At 51.8% G+C, this 16,526-nt stretch overlaps 1 protein-coding gene across 1 annotated transcript; it reads left to right on the top strand.

Annotated features, from left to right (window-relative positions):
• The first annotated feature begins 13,032 nt into the window (after positions 1 to 13,032).
• On the top strand, positions 13,033 to 13,816 carry LOC117194754. The gene is made up of 2 exons (XM_033399255.1): positions 13,033 to 13,142; positions 13,212 to 13,816. The coding sequence occupies exons 1-2, from the start codon at positions 13,106 to 13,108 to the stop codon at positions 13,490 to 13,492; spliced, it is 318 nt and encodes a 105-aa protein (XP_033255146.1). The 5' UTR covers positions 13,033 to 13,105; the 3' UTR covers positions 13,493 to 13,816.
• Positions 13,817 to 16,526: the final 2,710 nt, after the last annotated feature.

Below are 16,526 nucleotides of genomic sequence, written 5' to 3'. Positions count from 1 at the left end.
CAGTGCCATGGCATTCAGAGTGCCCTATGGTCCTGGAAAAGGAACAAATCCATCAGCCACACATACGAAAAAAAAGGGCTCTCAAAATACTTACCGCCAGCCATTCAGACACACACACACAAACACTTGGGCGGCCGGACCTGTGCCGTTCGTGTTATGTGTGTCGTTGTCCGCCATTGCCCACAGCTGGTGGCCGGACAGTGCCACTCGCTCTACATTAGGGCCAAATTGCCGACGCACACACACACTCACATCCATTTCACTTTGACGGCCGGACCCGTGTCGCCACAGTAAAATGTGTGCCATCTACTCCTGGCTCCCAGCTGGTGGCCGGACCAGTGCCACTCGCTCTACATTAGGGCTACAATTGCCGACGCACACACACACTCACATCCATTTCACTTTGGCGGCCGGACCCGTGTCGCCACAGTAATATGTGTGCCGTCTACTCCTGGCTTCCCAGCTGGTGGCCGGACCAGTGCCACTGGTTCTCCAAGAGGGCAGCCACAGCCACAACGACGACGACGAGGTGCTAATTGCACCTACTTCTGACGACTTCGGATGACGCCAATTTCGACGACCAGGGGGGACGACGAGGTCGGCCGGTATGCAACGCAATGTCTTTACAAGCATTGTGTTTTGCTATGCCGGCCGATGCTCCGCTGTTTCTTGTCTTCCCTGTAATTATAGAAAAAAAAGATATAGACATTATTTTAAATTGTTATGTTTATTGTAAAATTGTAAAACGTAAATCAATTGTAACTGTTTTGTCTCGCCTTTGTTCCAGTGTAGTATCTCTTTTATTACCTGTTTTTCCGTCATCTTCACTCCAGTCTACTACTTATCTGTATTGTTATTTCTGCAAGTGCTTGTCTCTTTCTATACCCGATACTCAAAATGAGTATTGGGGTATATTAGATTTGTGGTAAAAGTGGATGTGTGTAACGTCCAGAAGGAATCGTTTCCGACCCCATAAAGTATATATATTCTTGATCAGCATCAATAGCCGAGTCGATTGAGCCCTGTCTGTCTGTCCGTCCGTCCGTCCGTCCGTCCGTCCGTCCGTCCGTCCGTCCGTCCGTCCGTCCCCTTCAGCGCCTAGTGCTCAAAGACTATAAGAGCTAGAGCAACGATGTTTTGGATCCAGACATCTGTGATATGTCACTGCTACAAAAATATTTCAAAACTTTGCCCCGCCCACTTCCGCCCCACAAAGGACGAAAATCTGTGGCATCCACATTTTTACAGATACGATAAAACCAAAAATGCAGAATCGTAGAGGATGACTATATGTTCTAGAGTGTAAAATCTCAACCAGATCGTATAAATATTATAGCCAGAATCAAGAAAACAATTTCATTCTTCTCGCTCTGTCTCTCTCTAACACACAGGTTTCATGGTCGGCTTTGGCAATTGCAAAATATGAGTTCAAGGATCTCAGAACCTATAAGAGCCAGAGCAACCAAATTTGGTATCCACACTCCTGTGATATCTGACCTTGACCGCTTCGTGTCCAAATTTCGCCACACCCCCTTCCGCCCCCGCAAAGGACGAAAATCTGGGGCATCCACAAATCTCAGAGACTATTAAGGCTAGAGTAAACCAAATTTGGTATCCGCACTTCTGTTAGATCTCACTATAAAACGTATATCTCAGAATTTCGCCCCACCCCCTTCCGCCCCACAAAGAACGAACATCTGTTGCATCCACAATATTGCACATTCGAGAAAACTAAAAACGCAGAATCATAGATAATGACTATATCTATCAGATTGCTGAATCTGGATCAGATCGGATCATTTTTGTAGCCAAAAGCAAGAAATCAATTTGCACTGGCTACGCAGCGCCCGACATCACGCTCAGACTGATTTTCTGTCTCTCTCGCACGCACTCTTTGTCGTGTGGTTCAATATTAGCGGCGTCTGCCGCAGGAGAGCCATCCTGACTTAGTATCGGGTATAACTGTAGAGTTGCGGTGTACGCAGCAACTCACAACGTTCCCCCTCGTTTATTTTAGTGTATTTCCTCTTATTTTCCACGCAAAGCACCTGCATTGTTTACCTTTTTCTCTTTATCTATTCCTCAATTGACTACGTGTTGCAACACTGCACTTTCTGAATTTTCGATCTCATTTCTTTAACCCCTTCTTCCCCCCCCCCCCCCCCCCCCATTGTTATTTTCGTAATTAGTGCGGTTCTCCGACACCCCACTACAAAAATATTACAATCTGTGATAAAAATCTTCGGCGGCAACGGTGCTGACAATTGATTATCGGTTTCAAATCGACTTTCAAATCAGCATCAGTTGCCGCCACACCACCATCACTACGGCCTAAATTGAGCCAAAAATGCTAGTCTTCGCATAAAACAATTACGCCCCTATAAACTGCCCGCCCACATGTACATGCTACATTCCTAGTCGTCTGCCCTCAGCAGGCGGCAAGGGTAGTAGAGGGGACTGAAGACCACACACCGCATTACAGCCAACAAAACATCAAGTTGACGAACTCACAGGGGATTGCAAATCAAATTTTAAGTTAGGGAGAATTACAAAGAAGAGACAGCATACTTTCGAGCGTGGCCCCACTTTACTTTCTTGACTCACACCACACACACACACACACACACTTGACACACTATTACACACACTTGACGAGTCCCCCCTCCACCCTCTTGACAATTCGTACTTTTGGAGCCTTTTGCCCCGATCGTGGATTGGTCTCGAGTCTGGGTCTCTGTCCAAAGGAAAAGTCGTGTCGTGAACGTTGTGGAGTCGAGACGTGTTCGAGGTTTAGTTTAGTCCCTCCGTCAAAGTGCCGAATATTTAGTGTCTCTCTTTTTCCCTTTCTCCCCCCCCCCCCCCTGCTGGCTGCGGGCCTATTTCGAGGTTACAAGTGTTTCGTTGCTGCAGTATTATCTGTTTGTAAAGTTTATTGTGCCATCAAATGTACTAGTGTGTGTTTGAGTGTCATTTAAAGTTGTATTGTAAAACAAACACAAAAATGTACATAAATTAAATCAAGACATATACTGCCGAAAAAAAAAAAAAAAAATATTAATAAAGCAACGCGCTTGGTTGCTGGCGGCTCACACCCCAGCCTCTCAGCCCCTCCCCTGTTGGAGCACTGAGAGCCCTCAACCCAAAGCGGGTATATATTGAAAAAAAATCCAATAAAAAACTGTGTGAATAATTTGTCTTGACAAAAACTCCACTCGCGTCGGTCGAAAAAAAAAATTTATTACCAAATCCAACCAAAGCCAATCCAGCGCAGCTATGCCACGCGGATCCACTGCCAGAAGAGGACGACGACGACGAGGACCACACGGCGTCACAGCCAGGGATCGCCCCAAATCAGCCATTTCCACTGCCAGCTCCGACAGCGCCGACAGCGCAGCCACCGGCACCGTGGCAAACGCAGCGATACTGAGACGCCAATCCACCGACTCCGCCACCTGGTTGGAGGCACTTCCTCCAATTCCTGGACCGGCTCCAGCCACCATTACCGGGTATGTGAGGACCACATACCATGCCGACACCACCATCACGGCCACTCCGGCCACAAGCCCCACCCCCGTCCCCGACCTGCCCAGCCCCAACAGCTGGGCGGCCATTCCCAATCTCACCAGCCAGGAGCAGTTCCAGATCGGCGACTGGGTGGAGGCGGTCCATACCCAGCAGCAGCAGCAGCAGACCATCAGCAGCAGCAGCGGTAGTCGCCGGCTGGAGGCATGGGCGGCAGCGGCAGCGGCAGCGGCGTCAGCCAAAGCACCGCAATGTCAAGCCAAGCCAAGCCAAGCGGTACCAAGCGCGCCAATAATTCCGCTTCCCACACTCCAACACACACAGACACGTATCGATGCACCGTATGCCGATGCATCGTGTGGAGAGAGCCGGAAACAGCAAGGAGCGAGAGAAGGCGCAAAGAGAGAGCGGGTAACGACCTCGTACCAGCGACAGTACGAGAGGGCACTCGAGCAGCCTCTGCACGAACAGCAGCCAACAAAAGATTCGTGTTCGAGTGCCCGTTCGGGAGAGAGTTCGAACTCGAACCGCAGCCATGGCACAAACCCCGCTCGATCGGCCACAGCAGCGGTTCCAAATGCAATGCACACAGCCAATACCACAACCACAACCACAAATACAATGATGACATACATCAGCACACAAACAGCGACATCAAACACAAAAACGACAACTACAATTACGTCGGCAGCCAGACGACGATGCCTGTTAACAGCAATGTTAACAGGCGGACCCCCCCACCACCGCCGCCAGAGGAACATCAGCAGCAGCAAACACATCAACATCAAAAACAACAACATCAGCCAACGGCAACAAACAGCCAATACCGATGATATCCCATCCACCTCTGCTGCAGCGGCCCGTTCGCCACTGAAGCGCGTCCGCGCCGTGGTTGATGATGATGACGATGATGATGACAGTGATGTCATGGTTGTTGAGTTTGATGACGACGATGACGACGACAATTTGGATGCCAATCATGCATCGGCCAAACGACGACTCCGGGAAAGTACCAACCAACAGGCAAGCAAATCCCATATCCCCCAAATTCAAAACCATCCCCATCATCACCAACAATCAAACCAGCAACAACATCAGCGGACAATAACACAAAATGCCCCTGCCCCGCCCCCGCCCCCGCCCTGCCCCTACCCCTGCCACTGCCAATGCTCCACTAGCTCTACCTCACTCACCTGCAAATGCAACTAGTAGTTGCGGCACAGGAACCCACAGCAGCAGCAGCGGCGGCGGCGTTGGGCTGCTCCAGCTGCCCTCCCTGAGTATGCCCAATGCCAGACAAATTCGGATGCTGCAGCGACAGCACCAACCAACGACAATTATTCCCCCCCCCCCCCCCCCCCCCCCCCCCCATCATTCTGCCAGCTGTCCCCAACATTATGCCCATTCTGGACAAGCTGCAGAATGACCCGAGGGGGGGCAACAGTAGCTATCACACCAAGCTCATCAGCCGCAATGGTGTCCGTATCCAGGCCCGCGACATGGCTACCAGGGATGCCATCATGGCAATCCTGGGCGATGGCGGCGGCAACGAGGCGATGACTGGCCACTACACACACTAGCACAAGAGTGACCGTGGGCTACGGATCGTCGTGCGAGATCTCCACCACTCCACAAGCACCCAACTAATAACAAATCAGATGGCCGAACTGGGCTATTCAGTTAAATTTATTAGAGCCATTAAAGCGAGATCCGATGGACAGCCACTCGACCAGTTCGAGTTGGAGATAGCCCCCAAGCCGGATGAAAGCCACCACGATGTCCTCCAATTAACCCAGCTGGGCAACCAGTTGGTGATCGTTGAGAGGCAGGCCAAGCCAGTGGACCGAGCCCAGTGCCACAGATGTCAGGCTTTTGGGCACACCCGCACCTACTGCAGGCGTTCATTCGTCTGTATGAAGTGTGCGGGTGGCCACGCGTCCACGGCATGTGCCAAGCCAAGGGCAGACGCCCCTAAATGCGCCAATTTCCAGGGCGCCCACATCAGCGCCTACAAGGGATGTCCGGCATTCAAGGCAGCAAGGGGCCGCCTTCTGTCGCACCGAGTGGCCATGCAGGAGTTGCGTCGCAAGCGCAGCTCGCTTCTGCAGCCATTGCCAGAGCAGCAGCCACCAGCAAAAACAACCCCAGCACATCCAGGGCGCCGACAGCAGCAGCAGCAACAGCCAGCTCAAACGCCAGCCAATCCCTGGCGCGGACAGCAGCAGCAGCAGGCAGCATGGACGCCACTCAATGTCTCCTCTCCTGGGCGACGAAGAGGACAACAACATCAGCAGAAGCAGAAGCAGCAGCAGCCAATTCAGACAAAAAAACAGACGCCTGCTGCCTCTGGCCCACGCACTGGGCGACGACGTCCAGAGCAGCCATTGAGCCGTTCCCAGGCACCACAACAGCAGCAGCTACAGCAGCTGCAACAGCAGCCGCAGCGCGAACAACAACAGCGACAGCAGCAGCAGCAGCAGTTTGCCAACAACCGCTCCCGGCAGAAGATGCAGCCGAAACGCCAATCTTTCGAGGGATCCTGCAGCCAGGCACTGTTGGAGAATACGCAGAGGATGACGCGATTGGAAAAGAGGCTGGAAGTGACGATGTCACTACTCACCTCGCTCATCCAATCCCAGGCAGTGACGGCAACTCCAGCAGTTGCAGTTACATCGGAAAATCCACCAACAATGGCAGCAGCAACAGTGGTTGCCCCAGCTCCAGCAGCCAGGCGGTCAAAGAAACCACCACGATCACAGCCACCACAAAAAACGTTAGGGCCAACGCCAGCCGCCATTCCAGAGACGGATCCTGAAATGGATGAAGAAAATGATGACGATGAGATGTGGACAGATGACGACTCCATGGATGACATGAGGTACCATCTTGACAACCAGATATCCTGGAACGCTGTGTAATAATTGGACACATCTCTGCCACTGCATTGGATTAAATGACAAATGCATATCACTCGCATGCCACAACAAAAATGAACAACGGACGCTGCCGCCATCAAAGCATTCAGAGTGCCATGTGTACCTGGAATGGAAATACACACACACACACAAACATCCATTACACTTGGGCGGCCGGACCTGTGCCGTTCGAGTTATGTGTGTCGTGTCCGCCATCGTCCTTAGTTCGTGGCCGGATCCAGTGCCATGGCATTCAGAGTGCCCTATGGTCCTGGAAAAGGAAAAAATTCCATCAGCCACACATACGAAAAAAAAAGGGCTCTCAAAATACTTACCGCCAGCCATTCAGACACACACACACAAACACTTGGGCGGCCGGACCTGTGCCGTTCGAGTTATGTGTGTCGTTGTCCGCCATTGCCCACAGCTGGTGGCCGGACCAGTGCCACTCGCTCTACATTAGGGCCACAATTGCCGACGCACACACACACTCACATCCATTTCACTTTGGCGGCCGGACCCGTGTCGCCACAGTAAAATGTGTGCCATCTACTCCTGGCTCCCAGCTGGTGGCCGGACCAGTGCCACTCGCTCTACATCAGGGCCACAATTGCCGACGCACACACACACTCACATCCATTTCACTTTGGCGGCCGGACCCGTGTCGCCACAGTAATATGTGTGCCGTCTACTCCTGGCTCCCAGCTGGTGGCCGGACCAGTGCCACTGGTTCTCCAAGAGGGCAGCCACAGCCACAACGACGACGACGAGGTGCTAATTGCACCTACTTCTGACGACTTCGGATGACGCCAATTTCGACGATCAGGGGGGACGACGGGGTCGGCCGGTATGCAACGCAATGTCTTTACAAGCATTGTGTTTTGCTATGCCGGCCGATGCTCCGCTGTTTCTTGTCTTCCCTGTAATTATAGAAAAAAAAAAGATATAGACATTATTTTAAATTGTTATGTTTATTGTAATATTGTTAACGTAAATCAATTGTACCTGTTTTGTCTCGTCTTTGTTCCAGTGTAGTATCTCTTTTATTACCTGTTTTTCCGTCGTCTTCACTCCAGTCTACTACTTATCTGTATTGTTATTTCTACAAGTGCTTGTCTCTTTTTTTTTTATTTTCCACGCAAAGTACCTGCATTGTTTACCTTTTCTCTTTATCTATTCCTCAATTGACTACGTGTTGCAACACTGCATTTTCTGAATTTTCGATCTCATTTCTTTAACCTCTTCTTCCCCCCCCCCCCCCCCCCCCCCCCCCCCCCCCCCCCCCCCCCCCCCCCCCCCCCCATTGTTATTTTCGTAATTAGTGCGGTTCTACGACACCCCACTACAAAATTATTAGAATCTGTGATAAAAATCTTCGGCGGCAACGGTGCTGACAATTGATTATCGGTTTCAAATCGACTTTCAAATCAGCATCAGTTGCCGCCATACCACCACCACTACGGCCTAAATTGAGCTAAAAATGCTAGTCTTCGCATAAAACAACAACACAAAAAATATATTAATAAAGCAACGCGCTTGGTTGCTGGCGGCTCACACCCCAGCCTCTCAGCCCTTCCCCTGTTGGAGCACTGAGAGCCCTCAACCCAAAGCGGGTATATATTGAAAAAAAATCCAATAAAAAACTGTGTGAATAATTTGTCTTGACAAAAACTCCATTCGCGTCGGTCGAAAAAAAAAAATTTATTACCAAATCCAACCAAAGCCAATCCAGCGCAGCTATGCCACGCGGATCCACTGCCAGAAGAGGACGACGACGACGAGGACCACACGGCGTCACAGCCAGGGATCGCCCCAAATCAGCCATTTCCACTGCCAGCTCCGACAGCGCCGACAGCGCAGCCACCGGCACCGTGGCAAACGCAGCGATACTGAGACGCCAATCCACCGACTCCGCCACCTGGTTGGAGGCACTTCCTCCAATTCCTGGACCGGCTCCAGCCACCATTACCGGGTATGTGAGGACCACATACCATGCCGACACCACCATCACGGCCACTCCGGCCACAAGCCCCATCCCCGACCCCGACCTGCCCAGCCCCAACAGCTGGGCGGCCATTCCCAATCTCACCAGCCAGGAGCAGTTCCAGATCGGCGACTGGGTGGAGGCGGTCCATACCCAGCAGCAGCAGCAGCAGACCATCAGCAGCAGCAGCGGTAGTCGCCGGCTTGAGGCATTGGCGGCAGCGGCAGCGGCAGCGGCGTCAGCCAAAGCACCGCAATGTCAAGCCAAGCCAAGCCAAGCGGTACCAAGCGCGCCAATAATTCCGCTTCCCACACTCCAACACACACAGACACGTATCGATGCACCGTATGCCGATGCATCGTGTGGAGAGAGCCGGAAACAGCAAGGAGCGAGAGAAGGCGCAAAGAGAGAGCGGGTAACGACCTCGTACCAGCGACAGTACGAGAGGGCACTCGAGCAGCCTCTGCACGAACAGCAGCCAACAAAAGATTCGTGTTCGAGTGCCCGTTCGGGAGAGAGTTCGAACTCGAACCGCAGCCATGGCACAAACCCCGCTCGATCGGCCACAGCAGCGGTTCCAAATGCAATGCACACAGCCAATACCACAACCACAACCACAAATACAATGATGACATACATCAGCACACAAACAGCGACATCAAACACAAAAACGACAACTACAATTACGTCGGCAGCCAGACGACGATGCCTGTTAACAGCAATGTTAACAGGCGGACCCCCCCACCACCGCCGCCAGAGGAACATCAGCAGCAGCAAACACATCAACATCAAAAACAACAACATCAGCCAACGGCAACAAACAGCCAATACCGATGATATCCCATCCACCTCTGCTGCAGCGGCCCGTTCGCCACTGAAGCGCGTCCGCGCCGTGGTTGATGATGATGACGATGATGATGACAGTGATGTCATGGTTGTTGAGTTTGATGACGACGATGACGACGACAATTTGGATGCCAATCATGCATCGGCCAAACGACGACTCCGGGAAAGTACCAACCAACAGGCAAGCAAATCCCATATCCCCCAAATTCAAAACCATCCCCAACATCACCAACAATCAAACCAGCAACAACATCAGCGGACAATAACACAAAATGCCCCATAAATGCCCCTATTCCCCCCCCCCCATCATTCTGCCAGCTGTCCCCGACATTATGCCCATTCTGGACAAGCTGCAGAATGACCCGAGGGTGGGAAACAGTAGCTATCACACCAAGCTCATCAGCCGCAATGGTGTCCGTATCCAGGCCCGCGACATGGCTACCAGGGATGCCATCATGGCAATCCTGGGCGATGGCGGCGGCAACGAGGCGATGACTGGCCACTACACACACTAGCACAAGAGTGACCGTGGGCTACGGATCGTCGTGCGAGATCTCCACCACTCCACAAGCACCCAACTAATAACAAATCAGATGGCCGAACTGGGCTATTCAGTTAAATTTATTAGAGCCATTAAAGCGAGATCCGATGGACAGCCACTCGACCAGTTCGAGTTGGAGATAGCCCCCAAGCCGGATGAAAGCCACCACGATGTCCTCCAATTAACCCAGCTGGGCAACCAGTTGGTGATCGTTGAGAGGCAGGCCAAGCCGATGGACCCAGCCCAGTGCCACAGATGTCAGGCTTTTGGGCACACCCGCACCTACTGCAGGCGTTCATTCGTCTGTATGAAGTGTGCGGGTGCCCACGCGTCCACGGCATGTGCCAAGCCAAGGGCAGACGCCCCTAAATGCGCCAATTGCCAGGGCGCCCACATCAGCGCCTACAAGGGATGTCCGGCATTCAAGGCAGCAAGGGGCCGCCTTCTGTCGCACCGAGTGGCCATGCAGGAGTTGCGTCGCAAGCGCAGCTCGCTTCTGCAGCCATTGCCAGAGCAGCAGCCACCAGCAAAAACAACACCAGCACATCCAGGGCGCCGACAGCAGCAGCAGCAACAGCCAGCTCAAACGCCAGCCAATCCCTGGCGCGGACAGCAGCAGCAGCAGGCAGCATGGACGCCACTCAATGTCTCCTCTCCTGGGCGACGAAGAGGACAACAACAACAACATCAGCAGAAGCAGAAGCAGCAGCAGCCAATTCAGACAAAAAAACAGACGCCTGCTGCCTCTGGCCCACGCACTGGGCGACGACGTCCAGAGCAGCCATTGAACCGTTCCCAGGCACCACAACAGCAGCAGCTACAGCAGCTGCAACAGCAGCCGCAGCGCGAACAACAACAGCGACAGCAGCAGCAGCAGCAGTTTGCCAACAACCGCTCCCGGCAGAAGATGCAGCCGAAACGCCAATCTTTCGAGGGATCCTGCAGCCAGGCACTGTTGGAGAATACGCAGAGGATGACGCGATTGGAAAAGAGGCTGGAAGTGACGATGTCACTACTCACCTCGCTCATCCAATCCCAGGCAGTGACGGCAACTCCAGCAATTGCAGTTACATCGGAAAATCCACCAACAATGGCAGCAGCAACAGTGGTTGCCCCAGCTCCAGCAGCCAGGCGGTCAAAGAAACCACCACGATCACAGCCACCACAAAAAACGTTAGGGCCAACGCCAGCCGCCATTCCAGAGACGGATCCTGAAATGGATGAAGAAAATGATGACGATGAGATGTGGACAGATGACGACTCCATGGATGACATGAGGTACCATCTTGACAACCAGATATCCTGGAACGCTGTGTACTAATTGAACACATCTCTGCCACTGCATTGGATTAAATGACAAATGCATATCACTCGCATGCCACAACAAAAATGAACAACGGACGCTGCCGCCATCAAAGCATTCAGAGTGCCATGTGTACCTGGAATGGAAATACACACACAAACATCCATTACACTTGGGCGGCCGGACCTGTGCCGTTCGAGTTATGTGTGTCGTGTCCGCCATCGTCCTTAGTTGGTGGCCGGATCCAGTGCCATGGCATTCAGAGTGCCCTATGGTCCTGGAAAAGGAACAAAATCCATCAGCCACACATACGAAAAAAAAGGGCTCTCAAAATACTTACCGCCAGCCATTCAGACACACACACACAAACACTTGGGCGGCCGGACCTGTGCCGTTCGAGTTATGTGTGTCGTTGTCCGCCATTGCCCACAGCTGGTGGCCGGACCAGTGCCACTCGCTCTACATTAGGGCCACAATTGCCGACGCACACACACACTCACATCCATTTCACTTTGGCGGCCGGACCCGTGTCGCCACAGTAAAATGTGTGCCATCTACTCCTGGCTCCCAGCTGGTGGCCGGACCAGTGCCACTCGCTCTACATTAGGGCCACAATTGCCGACGCACACACACACTCACATCCATTTCACTTTGGCGGCCGGACCCGTGTCGCCACAGTAATATGTGTGCCGTCTACTTCTGGCTCCCAGCTGGTGGCCGGACCAGTGCCACTGGTTCTCCAAGAGGGCAGCCACAGCCACAACGACGACGACGAGGTGCTAATTGCACCTACTTCTGACGACTTCGGATGACGCCAATTTCGACGATCAGGGGGGACGACGGGGTCGGCCGGTATGCAACGCAATGTCTTTACAAGCATTGTGTTTTGCTATGCCGGCCGATTCTCCGCTGTTTCTTGTCTTCCCTGTAATTATAGAAAAAAAAAAGATATAGACATTATTTTAAATTGTTATGTTTATTGTAATATTGTTAACGTAAATCAATTGTACCTGTTTTGTCTCGTCTTTGTTCCAGTGTAGTATCTCTTTTATTACCTGTTTTTCCGTCGTCTTCACTCCAGTCTACTACTTATCTGTATTGTTATTTCTACAAGTGCTTGTCTCTTTTTTTTTTATTTTCCACGCAAAGTACCTGCATTGTTTACCTTTTCTCTTTATCTATTCCTCAATTGACTACGTGTTGCAACACTGCATTTTCTGAATTTTCGATCTCATTTCTTTAACCTCTTCTTCCCCCCCCCCCCCCATTGTTATTTTCGTAATTAGTGCGGTTCTACGACACCCCACTACAAAATTATTACAATCTGTGATAAAAATCTTCGGCGGCAACGGTGCTGACAATTGATTATCGGTTTCAAATCGACTTTCAAATCAGCATCAGTTGCCGCCATACCACCACCACTACGGCCTAAATTGAGCCAAAAATGCTAGTCTTCGCATAAAACAATTACGCCCCCTATAAACTGCCCGCCCACATGTACATGATACATTCCTAGTCGTCTGCCCTCAGCAGGCGGCAAGGGTAGTAGAGGGGACTGAAGACCACACACCGCCGAATATTTTGTGTCTCTCTCTTTTTGCCTTCCACCCCCCACCCCCCCACCCCCCCCCCCCCCCCCACCCCTTCTGGCTGCGGGCCTATTTTGAGGTTACAAGTGTTTCGTTGCTGCAGTATTATATGTTTGTAAAGTTTATTGTGCCATCAAATGTACTAGTGTGTGTTTGAGTGTCATTTAAAGTTTAATTGTAAAACAAACACAAAAATGTACATAAATTAAATTAAGACATATACTGCCCAAAAAAATATTAATAAAGCAACGCGCTTGGTTGCTGGCGGCTCACACCCCAGCCTCTCAGCCCCTCCCCTGTGGAGCACTGAGAGCCCTCAACCCAAAGAGGCTCGTTGCTCGTTGCTCGTTTGAGAAGTCGAAAGGTTTACCCAGGAGACGGAAAAGCCGGAAAAAGATACGAGAAATGCCTGCAAAGGAAAAACTTGAAGGCAAAGCTAAAGGTAAAGGAAGTACTCGGTTCTGCGGCCATCGGACAGTCGTAACTCATTTCTCATTTCGTCTCATTTCAGCCGGGAGTATACCGGGGGATACAGGATCTGTGGCAACCGCGACTATGGTTCGGCGCCAAATGCCGCCGCGCGCCTGCAAGAGCAAGAGCCAGAGCGCCGCCAGGCCCAGTCTTAGTCCCAGCCGCCTGGCCAAGAAGCCCAGCCTGACGCCGACCACCGGTTCTCAGGCGCCATCGCAGACCATCGCAAAGTCGAGGCCCACCGGTCTCGAGACGATTTTTGAACGGCCCGGCAATGAGGACGACGGGCCCACCAGCAGCCATGCCGTGGCATTCGGCTAGTGCCAGCGCCGCGTCCTCGCCCTGGGTACGGGCGAAAAAAAAAGAACCCTGTCGCAGAAGAGCTGCCTGAAGGTGCGCAACACCTTGGGCGAACGCAGCACCCGGCACATGATGACACTGCGGGCGTCCCGCACTACTTTGGACAGCGTAATGCTCGGGGGCTCGGACGATGAAGGCGAGTCGGTCGGAGTCGCTCCCGCAGTCGCTCCCGTAGCTGCTCCCGAAGTCGTTCCCGCTGGAGGAAATGCCGGTACAAATCAGCCGGCACCATTCGTGCTGCGCACCAGCAGGAGGCTCAAGAGTCTGCCTCCTCAATTGTGAACCCCAAAGCGAGCGATTGATACGATACACTCACGAGTACTCATGCCCAAGCCCGAGTACTCTGTCCAGCATCCACATCGGGGAATCAACATAAATGGGTGGCTCCGCGGACGGTGTTCCAGCAGTCGCGCTTGGGCGGTCCGAGTGAGCAGTAACGGATCTTCTGCAGAAATCAGTGCATAGATACAGTATCTGAAGGATCAAAGTGTTGAAAATCAATTAAAAGGTGATCATCCATCCCACGACAAGGAGAGGGGGCAGGGGGCGAATGGCGCCACACAGATTTCTGTACGGGCCTCGGAAAGGGAATCGAATCGAATCGCTCCAAATTGGCGTTGGAATGTCCAATAATAAACGGTAGATTCTATTACTCGTTAACCCCGCGGGTCAATGAGAGAGAACTATGGCAAAAGATACAAAGTAGCTGCTGTACCCTTGCCACAGCCACAGATACAGATACATGCCTCTGAGAGTGTGGCAGTAATTGAATTAACCTTTGCGTGCCGTCTGTCTCTGTCCGTGTCTGTGAATAAATCGCGGGTCTTGGCTCGAGTAACACTATTCCTCCGTCCTTCGTCGTACCGATAGATGGACGAGGCTTCTGGCACGACGACAACCGATGGCAAGTCCCTGGATGAGGCGCCGGTGGCCGCAGGACTGGAGCCCACACAGCCGATCGGCTTCCTGCAGCTCTTCCGCTTCTCCACCTGCGGGGAGATCGCGTGGCTCTTCTTTGGGTTCCTCATGTGCTGCGTCAAGGCGTTGACCCTGCCCGCAGTGGTCATCATTTACAGCGAGTTCACAGCAGTGAGTATCGGGCGATGGCCACAGCAGCGGCGGCGGATACACCATTCCCACGGGGACCCTGAGCATCCTTCCCATCGCGGCGAACGCCCAGCTGCCGACCATCACGACAACGGCCAGTGGCTACGAGCCCAATGACGTCATCACCACGATCCCCGTCTCGCTCTCCATTCAGCGCTTCCCCTCGTCCCTGTCCATCGTGGACCTGGCCCAGGAGCAGGACGGCTACAGCAACAGTGGCTCCAGCAACGGCATGACCGTGGGGCCGGGTGCGGGCGGCGGCGGCGGCATCACCACCACGGCCCTCCTGTCCGTGAAGCGGAACAACAGCTTCAGTCTGAGCTTCAACCTGCAGGACCCCACAGTGCGCTCCTCGGTGCGTTCGGCAGGAGCCCCCACAGTGGATACAGTGGACAACTCTTCATCCGGTGGCACGATCGCCCTGCCCCAGAGCGGCGCCACGGCAACGGCAACGGCCACGAGTGCTACCTCAACCCTCGCCAAACACAGTCCCGAGGCCAAGACAGGAGAGGTCTATGTCTGAGCGGAGGAACAGGACACCTATTCCGACCCATCCACTGGATTATAGCTTTCGTCGTAGGCTTAAGCACCCCCTTCCAGAACCACTGATACGATATTATCATCTAGGAAAGAGAACAAAACAAGAGTAATCCTCTCTTCGGATTGTACTTACATATGCACACATCAATATACATACATATATAGCCCACAGACGATATCGTATCGTAATGGATCGTATCGTACGGCACACGCGAGTCTTTCTCGATAGTTGGGCGAATAAATTACGAATAAAATCTTTACCAAGAGAATCTCCATTATATTACCCGTGCAAACATTGGACCGTGTAAATACTTTGGAACCCTCCCCCTCCCCCTCCCACTCACCACAAAAAACATAATATGTGATATGCGATTATTGTATGTGTTTTTTTTTTTTTTGTTTAAGCTATAAAATTTGTGCATCTTTAGGATTAATGTGGAACCAATCCATGTAGAGGATGGTAGAAGAACACAGATCTAAGAAATTCTAGGCTCCTTTGTACAGATACAGATACAGTTACAGATGATCGACGAGGCAGATGAAGCGGTGTGACACGTCGGGCGACTAACGAGCCCCTTAACTTGTTTGCTGCCCAACTAAACTGTTAAAAATTCTTAATTAACGCCAATAAGGAATACATTAAAATGCCGACGCCAAGCCAAGCAGCCATTTTCCCAAATCGCCCCACACACATTCACATTCCCCTTCCCAACCACTACCGACAAGCTTTATTTCCTCTTTCTCGCCAATGTAAATTAAAATTCTGTGCGCCACTAAACATATATTCAAATCACAAACCACAAAGAGAATCATAAAACACAAAGATTTCTTAAACGACACACAACTACTGTCAACTACAGGGCCTATGCTGATGCTGATATGAGGATCAGCCTTGCGCCGCCACTTATATGAAGCCCGCTCCGAGGACGGGAACGGACTGAAAAGACGCAATCCATTGTAAAAGAAAACACATGTTAATGTTAAGTCTAGTGTTACCTTAACTTTCTTTACTCAAAATTATTGCATACAAAAATACCGAATACCTACCACTACTGTAACTAGTGTTACCTTCCCATTGTTCAGCCAAAAACACTGCAACTACATGTAAAATGTAAAATATGGCATGTATTATTTGAATTTAGTACATATACAAATAAGTAGATGGCGTATAGGAGCGGTGGCGCTGGAGTTCCTCGGCTGCTGTTTCCCCTCCTTGTAGCGTGGGTATTGGGATCGCTCTCGGCTACCATTTCCCCTTCGTGTGACAAAGGTATTAATGCTAGTGATGCTCGTCGTGGTTCCTGTGGGATCTGGTTCCGGTGTTGCTCCCCCCATTGTTTTAAATGAA

This window comes from Drosophila miranda, assembly GCF_003369915.1.
Source record: "Drosophila miranda strain MSH22 chromosome Y unlocalized genomic scaffold, D.miranda_PacBio2.1 Contig_Y3_pilon, whole genome shotgun sequence".
In the NCBI taxonomy this organism is placed as follows: Eukaryota; Metazoa; Arthropoda; class Insecta; order Diptera; family Drosophilidae; genus Drosophila; species Drosophila miranda.
The sequence above is the reverse complement of the archived record's forward strand: the minus strand, read 5'-3'. Positions and strand labels throughout refer to the sequence as shown.